The 9540-nt window shown below is 42.4% G+C and overlaps 4 protein-coding genes and 1 non-coding gene across 5 annotated transcripts; 4 read left to right on the top strand and 1 right to left on the bottom strand.

The window, feature by feature from the left end:
- The first annotated feature begins 2633 nt into the window (after positions 1-2633).
- Positions 2634-2739, top strand: METBIDRAFT_t193. The gene has a single exon. It is a non-coding gene; the product is annotated as a tRNA-Pro (tRNA).
- Positions 2740-3414: 675 nt separating this feature from the next.
- On the top strand, positions 3415-5466 carry METBIDRAFT_32994 (uncharacterized protein). Its single transcript, XM_018856186.1, has one exon. The coding sequence runs from the start codon at positions 3694-3696 to the stop codon at positions 5218-5220; it is 1527 nt and encodes a 508-aa protein (XP_018710521.1). The 5' UTR covers positions 3415-3693; the 3' UTR covers positions 5221-5466.
- Positions 5467-5612: 146 nt separating this feature from the next.
- METBIDRAFT_32993 (glucose-6-phosphate 1-epimerase) lies at positions 5613-6622 on the top strand. The gene has a single exon (XM_018856185.1). It carries the CDS (start codon positions 5623-5625, stop codon positions 6535-6537), a length of 915 nt encoding a protein of 304 aa, XP_018710520.1. The 5' UTR covers positions 5613-5622; the 3' UTR covers positions 6538-6622.
- Positions 6623-7092: 470 nt separating this feature from the next.
- Positions 7093-8861, top strand: AUR1 (inositol phosphorylceramide synthase). The gene has a single exon (XM_018856184.1). It carries the CDS (start codon positions 7224-7226, stop codon positions 8682-8684), a length of 1461 nt encoding a protein of 486 aa, XP_018710519.1. The 5' UTR covers positions 7093-7223; the 3' UTR covers positions 8685-8861.
- A 47-nt stretch (positions 8862-8908) lies between these two features.
- MRP17 (mitochondrial 37S ribosomal protein bS6m) lies at positions 8909-9478 on the bottom strand. The gene has a single exon (XM_018856183.1). The coding sequence runs from the start codon at positions 9358-9360 to the stop codon at positions 8998-9000; it is 363 nt and encodes a 120-aa protein (XP_018710518.1). The 5' UTR covers positions 9361-9478; the 3' UTR covers positions 8909-8997.
- Positions 9479-9540: the final 62 nt, after the last annotated feature.

Below are 9540 nucleotides of genomic sequence, written 5' to 3'. Positions count from 1 at the left end.
TGAAGTCTGCTCAAGTATCTTCTGATAAAACGCTTCCAACTTGTCATGCATTTATTATCTTTTTCCATTAGGTGCTTTGGGTGAGGACTTCCCGCATCCGAAAAAGGGTGCTTCGTACACATCTGGAAGTGTGTTAAGGTTTTATGTAAACATTTTTCATAGTTTTCGCCCCTGTCCCCGGGCAGCAGTATCCTTCAAGACATATGTTTTTGCTTGTTGTAGGAATCTATGACAAAAGATTCACTTTGAAGTGTACTCGTGATTGCCAAAAAAATGACTTCTGTGATTTTCGTGAGGGTATCTTCATCGGCGTACAACTGCTCATCTCTAGTTGAAGGTACCCATGTTTGGAAGTAGGCTCTCGAGGCGAAATGTCACTGCTCATGAGATTGCGACTGTGACGTATAGAAAAGACTTCGCCAGCAACCCAGCAGAATGCTTTACGAAATAGACGTGCGTAAAAGAATTTGCTGCGGTGAATCAAATATGGTATATGTGATTTAAAATAACGACATTATCAAACCCAGGAAGATATAAGTATCTCATATGTTTTTTGAGTACCATGCCAAAAGGACAGTCCAGGGGAAGAACCGAGTTTCAACACTAAGTACGTATCTGGGAGCTGTTAAGAGGTTTTGTTCCTTTCATCAGACGAGTGCCAGAACGCATTTCGATATTGGGTAGCATTTAGGAGCTTCTTGAAGATTTATTCAGTGCTTTGTAGTTTTTCCCCAAACAAAATGAATCTAACGGACAGAAAACAAGCTGAGTCCAAGAGTATTTCTAAGAAACAAATTGAAATGCTTTTTGAAAAGAAACAAGATATTATTTATTACTTCTGGTAGGTGTACAACGACAATTAATGGCGAAATCCCAACAAAAATTCAGGCCACCAAATACACATTCGCGGTCACAGAAGCCTCCCAAAAGACGTGATTCGCTCAAAACGTCTCAGGCACAAATGACGTTCACCGCCTGGACTCTTGTCCATGTCCACTGTTATTAGATACCAAAAGTTTATGCGAGGCAAAAGTAAGTATTCAAACCTCTAAGGTTTTTTTAAATTCATTTCCAAAAATTCCGTCCGTCTAAAAATACGACATCCCTCGAACAAGCCAGTTAAGGTTACATCGATTCTCAAATAGAGAGAGTCCGTGAGATTCATTGGCACCTACTGCCAATTATCTTGAGCTAATAATATGAGGACATCACGCCTATGGTGGAGATGGCTCATCATTCGTTTCTTGGGGTTGCTCTGGGACATAATTGTCCTTTAGTCCTGTAAGTAATACCTGTCTTGTCTTGCGCAAGTAAATAAGATCTATGAATTAATAGATTTATGGCTAAAAACCTATTTTTCTATATAAATTCTTTCTTGAATAGCGTATCCCCAAATATTCGCCAGCATTTTAATTTCCAGGCCCAGGCAGAGTTCCTGAAGCCTCCCAAGACTTGCAGTTAGAATAGTCTCTTGTCTTTGCTTGCTCGGAGAGCAAAACTCATGGTCTTCTTTTTGTTTTGATTTGCTGTATTTTTGGTAGATCTATCTGATATGATGAGGAAACCCTTTTTTGGATTTTATAAATCCCCTTCGTGTCTCTTTTACAGAATATGAAAAATCTCTTTGTTTAGCGTGTCATCTTTTTGAATGTACTATGATCACGGGCCTGAGGTGATCATATCTTAGGGGACGATGATATTTAATTAATTTTATCCAGGTGGTTTACATCGGTTATGGGCAAAAGTCTTTATGAGAGTCACATCCTCTTTGGGAGATCTCGTGAATTGAGGCTCACGCCTTCTCACCTTACCCTATGCCACGATCTAATATACGTTTTCTCTAAAGTTTTTCGTTAGTGATGGGGTCATACATCTCTCCAGTGGCACCCTATATTATGATGTTTATTTCAAGAAGCAATTATGCAAGGGCAATGCTAATCTTCTCTGTTTTTTTTTTTTTTTTGGTAGATTCATCTGATTAAAGGGGCAAGACTATATAACGAATATATATAAAAAACCTTTAAACAGCTCCCAGCTACGTACCAAGTGTCTTAGCTCGGCCCGTCCCCTTCCGTTAGTCACGGCCTGGACAGTCCTCATGGCACGTATCTGTTTACGTATTGGATATTACGTCATCGGCTCCTAGGATAGGTCTCCTGTAGTAGTCGCTTCAACTCAGCTGGTTGTAGCGGACTTAAGGATCCCACTTCCTGCGACTCGCCACGCCTTCTGGTGTAGACCTTGAAGATCGTGGTGACGAACCAATTTAATTTTGTTAAGTTCTCCAATGAGTTGTCGGCTGGGGCCAACATTGAGTTCAAGCTCATGGGCTTGGTAAATTTTAGCTCTTGCCACCAGTATTTGGATGTTTCGCAGTTGTTGTAGATATGGCTTAGGAAAGCGTCGGTGGCGTCTCCGTTGTTGTGGATTTGTTCTGTGCAAAGATGGCATTGAAAATCTGCTGCGTCGCTCGGCATTGTTAAAACTCGCGAACTTTATTATTGCTCCTGTTTTCCTAAATTTTTTGGTTTGGCAATCTATACTACAAAAAAAAGTCCAGCGCGTCATAAAAGAGAGGAATTTCGGCCTTTGCTTCTTAATAATGATTTAAGAATTCCAGAAGAACATGAAACGGGCGTGTGGTCTAGTGGTATGATTCTCGCTTTGGGTTGAGTTCGCAGATACCTGAGAGCTTTGCAAATATGCGAGAGGCCCTGGGTTCAATTCCCAGTATGCCCCTTCTTTTTTTATTTTAGAAACAGAATCACACAAAGCGATCACTTCTCGCTGGTATCCATTTCAGAATCCAGATGGTAACTCAAGACACCAAAACATAAGGCTCCCGTCAGTCTGGGTGCGAAAGTTGATATATCTTAGCGTAAATGTTCACACAAAATATAAGGAAACAGAAACGAGTCACATCTAAATCAGTAATTTTTTCGTTACAATCTCTCATCAAATTCCAAGAAAGCATGATACTTAAGCGGCAGGTAAATCTAGCAAACAGGTTTGCAAGTAAAAGTTCAAATGAATATTGCTCATATGTGCTCCAAATAGCACGGCCTTTAGTGTGGATCAAGAATTTGGTGCTAATTTTTCACGTGTGCGTGAGACATAGTTTTCTGAAATCCCTGACACGTTTACTTGACAGCCCATTTCATGCACTTTGCAAACTGACGAGGAATTTTGCCACTGGTCTCGGATTGAGTCTTTCGCAGGTCTCTTCCAATCTTTGATGTGTGAGCCCTTTGTTTTGAGACCCCAAATAAAAAGAATGATGAGATCAGGTTGTCCCTCTAGATTTTTACATTCGCTTGCATGATTGCATCCTGCGCGCCGTTGCCGCATTTGGAATGAGGTAAACAAAACAGTGCATCTTTCCGAAGAGCTGAGATACCAACAGTGAGGCTCATACTTCAGTATCAAAGTTTCTACGTCAAATCACCCAGCTGATTTCCCATCTTACATCATCGAACCCCTTATTTATATTGCAGGAAGGCTTTTCTCTGCAAAGAAATCTTACAAACATTCTGACACGTATATCCCGCGCTCTCCCCTTTATACTGCTGGCTCGGGTACCCTTGGAAACCTCAAAAGTCAAAGCAACATAAATCTTGGACCATTATCTAGACTTCCGCCTCCATTGTGATCTCAAAGAGGCAGAAAAATCCAGGCTTGATATCAGAATTAGTAATGGACGACTATTCTGGTTCGGCGCTCAACACGCCAATGAAGAAGATACGTAATTTGACGATACATAGTCCCATGCTGACTTCGCCAATAAGGTACCCCAGTATGAGCGACTTTCCAATAGACTGTGATCCCATAAACGAGAGCATGGTGGAAAAGGGATACTCTCAGACATTGAGCAATGCAGTTCTTAGAGAACTAGATACCCGGGCTCAAGAAATTTCCTCAAATGTGACTGTGGGCTCATCCACTAGTAAGCCCATGCTGGTCAACCGCAAGCGATATTCAGGTATCCACAAACCTCTCTTTTCAAAGATGGATAGCATTACGTCGCATTATGCAGCCGCACGTCAATCTGATCCGACCACACAAGACATCTCGTCAAGTGCCACGAAAAAAAGAAGAACTCTCAATGGGCCTGAGGACATTTTCCTGGCGTCTCAAGAAGATCCCTCGCCTACTCGGCGTAAGACCCATATAAAAGCAGGCGCTCCAAATGGCGATGCTATCGCTAATCCATCAAGGCCTAACCCCCGAAACCTATCAAATGATGTATTTTCCGCACGTCTTCAGCCACTAAAACTTAACGTTCCCCTCGCAGCCTCAAATCCAAGCAAAAGCGCCCTGGTCTCTCCAACAATTTCGTCTACCCGATTGTTGTCTTCGCCAATCAAAACGCCCGGGATTTCACCCTCCAAAGGATCGATGAACTTGCACGGGCTTTTGCTGAACGATACAATCTTTGCAAAACCTGAAGGCCCTGTCCGGATACGACAGCTGTCATTACAAATGGCTGGAGTGAAACCCCCTGAGGGTGGGATTCCATCTCTCTCAAGGAAAACCTCGAGTAGTGAGCTTCAGAGAACCCGTTTTGGCTTTGACTTGCAGAAAAAGCCATCTGTCGATGGTTTGAACAGACATTATTCAGTCAATGGTCTACAAGCTAGCTCCTCTGTGAACTCTCTTCAAAAAAAGCCATCTGCTGGCAACTTGCAAAAAAAACCCTCCATTCCAAGCCTACAAAAGAAACCCTTCATTCCAAGCCTACAGAAGAAACCCTCCATTCCAAGCCTAGATAAAAAGACTTCTGTCTCAAATTTGCAAAAAAAAAAATCAATACCCAGCTTTAAAAATACCCCAAAAGACTCTTATGTTCCCTCCCAAATATGCAGTGGCACATTTTCCAGCTTACTGAAGGGACAGAAACTGCCGTCTCATTCTAATCTTGCCCCGGACAGGCTACGCGATACTAGTATGCTGTGCGAAAGCTCTTCGAGACCCTCGAGTCGTAATTTTATGACTTCTAGTGGCCATGCGACACCAAGCTCGTCACAATTTCAGTCTCGTGGAACGAAGTCAAATGTGACTATTCCAAAACCATTCTCGTTGTACAGCAAACCAACAATATCCTCCAGTCAGAAAACTTTTGGTTCTCAGAATTCCCTAAACTCAGCCATGAGTAACGCCTCGCTGCTGGCCAGCCAAAGAAGCTCAAACAGATTCCAGAAATTCAAAAGCCGATTTTCATAAGTACATAGATATCAAAGTATCACGACCAAAAACAGTGCAAAATTCGGAAGCTGTAGAGCAGTGGAGACTATAACAGGCTGAATCTCGAACTCGAGTGATTAATAGAGAGAACAGATGTAAAGCAGAAGAAGTTATTAAAAAATCTATTGAGACGGCGACAAACCTAATCGAACACACGGCGAAGCCACGAGCATATTATTGACCAAATAGCAGTAAGTCTCCAGATTGGACTTTTCCATTCAAAAGCCAAAATATCACATCTATCACAAGATTGTATATTGGTATATATAAACTTAACACTAGTTTCATTGAGTTAGTTCATTGCGAGGACTGCATCCTGCTTCGACTTTTAGCGACTTATCTAATCAAGACATACTGATGAGCGCTATAAACCACATAAAAATGCCAGTACACCAAACAGATGATAAAGTGATTTTGACATATCCAGGAAATTCTGATACCAAGGTCGAGATCTTGAAGTTCGGTGCCACTGTCGTTTCGTGGATTTCTGATAAAAAGGAGAGATTGTGGCTTTCAGATGCAGCCAAGTTGGATGGATCCAAAGCTGTCAGAGGAGGAATTCCTCTTGTTTTTCCTGTCTTTGGTAAATCCAAAGATTCAAGCCACCCAACAGCCTCATTACCACAGCATGGCTTCGCACGTAACTCTGAATGGGAATTCTTGGGTCAAGTGACCGAAAACCCGGTCTCTGTTCAATTTGGTTTGGGCCCAGAAAACGTCTCACCAGAGTTGTACAAGCTCTGGGGAACAGGCACTTACGATTTCACCCTTGTATTGACTGTGACTTTGGCCGAGAACAATCTTACCACGGAGATCGAGGTGGAAAATTCTGGCAAAGAGCCGTTTGAGTTCAACTGGCTTTTCCATACTTATTACAATGTTGACGATGTGACGGACACCTTGGCTACCAACTTGATCGATACCGAATGCTACGATCAATTATTAGCCTTGACATACAAAGAGAAGGCTCCCATGCTCAGTTTTCATGAGGAGTTTGACCGTATCTATAAGAATATTGATGGTGACAGAGATGTGCAGCTCATTGATAAGGGCAACGTCGTGGTGACAGTCTCTAGAAAAAACTTACCTGATGCAGTCGTTTGGAACCCTTGGATCAAGAAATCTGAAGGAATGGGTGACTTTGAGCCCAAATCTGGGTACTTGAACATGCTTTGTGTGGAGCCTGGGCACGTTGCTGACTTTGTCAAGTTGAACAAAGGAGACAAGTGGATTGCAGCACAAAGTATGACTTTAAACGGCGAGATCAAAGTTCAATCTGATATCTTCTCCGCATGAAGGTCGCGGTAAAATCTGAAGTCAATTCCTGCCCTGATGTTCTATAGTTCAATGGATTATAACAAGAGCGCGTGACTAAGCTTTACTTGATCTTTTAACTGTAGTTAATCACATGAGTTTTTTCCAGAAAAATACACAGTGTGATTTTTCTTTAAAAAAGCCTGTTGATTCCTTTTTCTATCCTGTCGATTTTAATGACTGTTCTTGAAGTTCTTCTTTCTGATTAAAAGCTGTTAATCAATGGGGTTGCCACGAAGATTCGCTTTGAAGGCTATCATGAGTGACAATAATTTCTTTCCACAGATCCTCACCTTTTCACGCAGATCATACGCAGCATTACAGTCTGAACTTGCAAAGTATATTCTCCACTCGAACTTCTGTCGGCTGTTTACGCAAAGCTTCAGGACTCACAGAATTTACCCATTCTAGTTAAGCGGCCCGCCTCAACCGAGGGGCCTGCAATAAGTCTCGAGGCGCACAAACCGCAGGTTGCGAAACCAGTCCTTTTTTTCTCTGTTCCACCAGAGCGCATTTTTGTTACCACTCTGTTTGAGCGCTGCTATTCTCTGCACCTAAACTGCCGAACAAAAAAAATTCAAGGCTACACTTAACTATACGTGCTTCAAAACACGGCCAAATTCCAAAATTCTTGCTCGAGCCGCAGCTGAAAACAACACTTGAAAACCATGTCTCAGGTTCTTCGGTTGAAGCCTGTCCAAAAGGCGTTCCATCTCTTCCACTATCATTTTCTCAGTGAACAGGAGCCCGGCAATACATTGGCTGATCTCAACTTCGACACGGACATCCGCAAAACGCTAGACAAATTCCGGCAGAAGCAGTGGAAAGTCACCGAGATTGCCCACTATGGGTTTTTGTCCTCGGTTATTTTCTTTGTTTTCATTATATTCCCGGCATCGTTTTTGATCAAGCTCCCTATCCTCGCAGCATTCTCCACTTGCTTCTTGATACCCTTGACATCGCAGTTCTTCCTCCATGCTTTGCCCATCTTCACATGGCTAGCACTCTTTTTTTCAGCGTCGAAGATTCCTCACTCATGGAAGCCGGCCATCTCGGTGAAATTTCTCCCGGCGATGGAGACAATTCTATATGGTGATAACTTGTCAAATGTCTTAGCAGAAACCAACAATTCTGTCTTGGATGTCTTGGCATGGCTCCCTTACGGAATTATACATTTTGCGTCACCCTTCATCGTTGCCCTTTTTATTTTCCTCTTCGCGCCACCTACGTCGTTGAACTCCTTTGGTTTTGCATTCGGATACATGAACTTGACAGGAGTCTTTATCCAGTTACTCTTTCCAGCTGCTGCACCTTGGTACAAGAATATACACGGACTCGAGCCTGCAAATTATGCAATGAACGGTTCCCCTGGTGGCTTGGGCAGAATCGATGAGTTGTTTGGTGTGGATATGTATACCACGACTTTTCAAAATTCGCCTCTAGTTTTTGGAGCATTTCCTTCGCTTCATTCGGGGTGTGCTGTAATGGATGTGTTGTTTTTGTGCTGGTTGTTTCCTAGATTCACCCCATTATGGTGGTCTTACGCAGCTTTGTTGTGGTGGAGCACAATGTACTTGACCCATCATTATTTCATTGATCTTATCTTTGGCGCAGCCCTTTCACTAATGTTTTTTACTTACGTGAAGTGTGCTAAATTACCTGTCATTGATCCCTTGAAGTACTGTCGTTGGTCGTACTCTGAGCTCAAGCTTCCTGACTTGAACGAGAGGGACCCATTGAACTCTTTCCTTCCGTTGCATAATGATTTGGAGGCTGACGAAAATCTAGATTTTTTCAATCATCCACGGTTTAGTGGCAGCGTGAGTGAGGGTATTGAAATGAATACTTTAGGCCTTCCGCACGACATCCCTTCAAGAAGACCCTTATCAAGAACAAGTTCCATCTCTCCCCTGGAACTGGCTGTGAATAATCGCGTTGACGTACAAGATGTTCTGGAGGTGGATACTGATCATAGTATTGCAGGATCTGTTTTTGATACTGATAAACGTGATGACGAAGTCCAGATCAGTGTGACAACATCCAACACGTCCGTCAATGACATGCTGTCCACGGCTTCTGCGCCTGCGAAAAATAGCATCTTGATGTCAAAAAGTCAGGCCAGCATATAAAGCATGTCACTGAGCCTACTGCGATGACTTGACATCTAACCTGATCCGTCTCACAAAACTTAGTTTTACAAGTATTCCCAGTCAGGCCTTTGGTCGGCGGTCCTGACTGTCTTTAATCGACCAATTCACATAGCAGCCATAGTCATTAAAACAACTTTTTTCACCTATCAGCTTGTGTGCTTGATCTTCACGTGCACTTTGTAAAAGAGTTTTACAACCATATCTCCATGCGGAACCCATGGGTTATCATCATATATTTTATTATGTACAAATCTGATTTAGGTGCTTTTATGTAGCAAATTCTCCATAAAGGTTAATCCGAGACGCTCGAGAAAGCTCTCTCAAATGTTGTGCCGACATCCAACTTTTTGTTCATGTCGTTCTTGATGATGTTGGACCTCAAGATTCTAGGATCTCTGCGCAAAGTTCTTAATAGCTCTTGTTGTACTGCTGAGGAAGAGTCAAACGCCATTATAAAGTGGTATCCTTGGAAATGTCTTTCTTGGTCCTTAGAAATGATTTTTGGGAGCGGCTTTGGACCTAAGCTGGTGATCAGTCTAATGACTCCTCTGTTGTTTAATATCAATTTCCCAACAGTCGAGGCGATCTTGACTGCCTCCTTGTTAACAAGAACTGGGTCTTGTATACGTGCTATAGCAAATAATTCATAGAACATAGTGTGGAGATGCTCTGATTATGATCTCAACTCACTTCCTCCTGCTTGTCTAGAATAGAATTTTTTTGTGCGTGTAAAGCTCATAATGCGACCATTCATCAGAGATATTCAACTGTGTTCCAAGATGAGTGTTTTTTTTTTTCTTTTTTTGTTTTCACTTTCATTTGCTGGTGATACCAT

This window comes from Metschnikowia bicuspidata (assembly GCF_001664035.1).
Source record: "Metschnikowia bicuspidata var. bicuspidata NRRL YB-4993 chromosome Unknown METBIscaffold_5, whole genome shotgun sequence".
NCBI lineage: Eukaryota > Fungi > Ascomycota > Pichiomycetes > Serinales > Metschnikowiaceae > Metschnikowia > Metschnikowia bicuspidata.
This window is presented reverse-complemented; position numbering and strand designations above follow the sequence as displayed.

What these genes read in the sequence shown, in the direction of transcription:
- METBIDRAFT_32994 (XM_018856186.1), top strand. Translation starts at nt 3,694, where the DNA reads ATGGACGACTATTCTGGTTCGGCGCTCAACACGCCAATGAAGAAGATA.
- METBIDRAFT_32993 (XM_018856185.1), top strand. Translation starts at nt 5,623, where the DNA reads ATGCCAGTACACCAAACAGATGATAAAGTGATTTTGACATATCCAGGA.
- AUR1 (XM_018856184.1), top strand. Translation starts at nt 7,224, where the DNA reads ATGTCTCAGGTTCTTCGGTTGAAGCCTGTCCAAAAGGCGTTCCATCTC.
- MRP17 (XM_018856183.1), bottom strand. Translation starts at nt 9,360, where the DNA reads ATGTTCTATGAATTATTTGCTATAGCACGTATACAAGACCCAGTTCTT.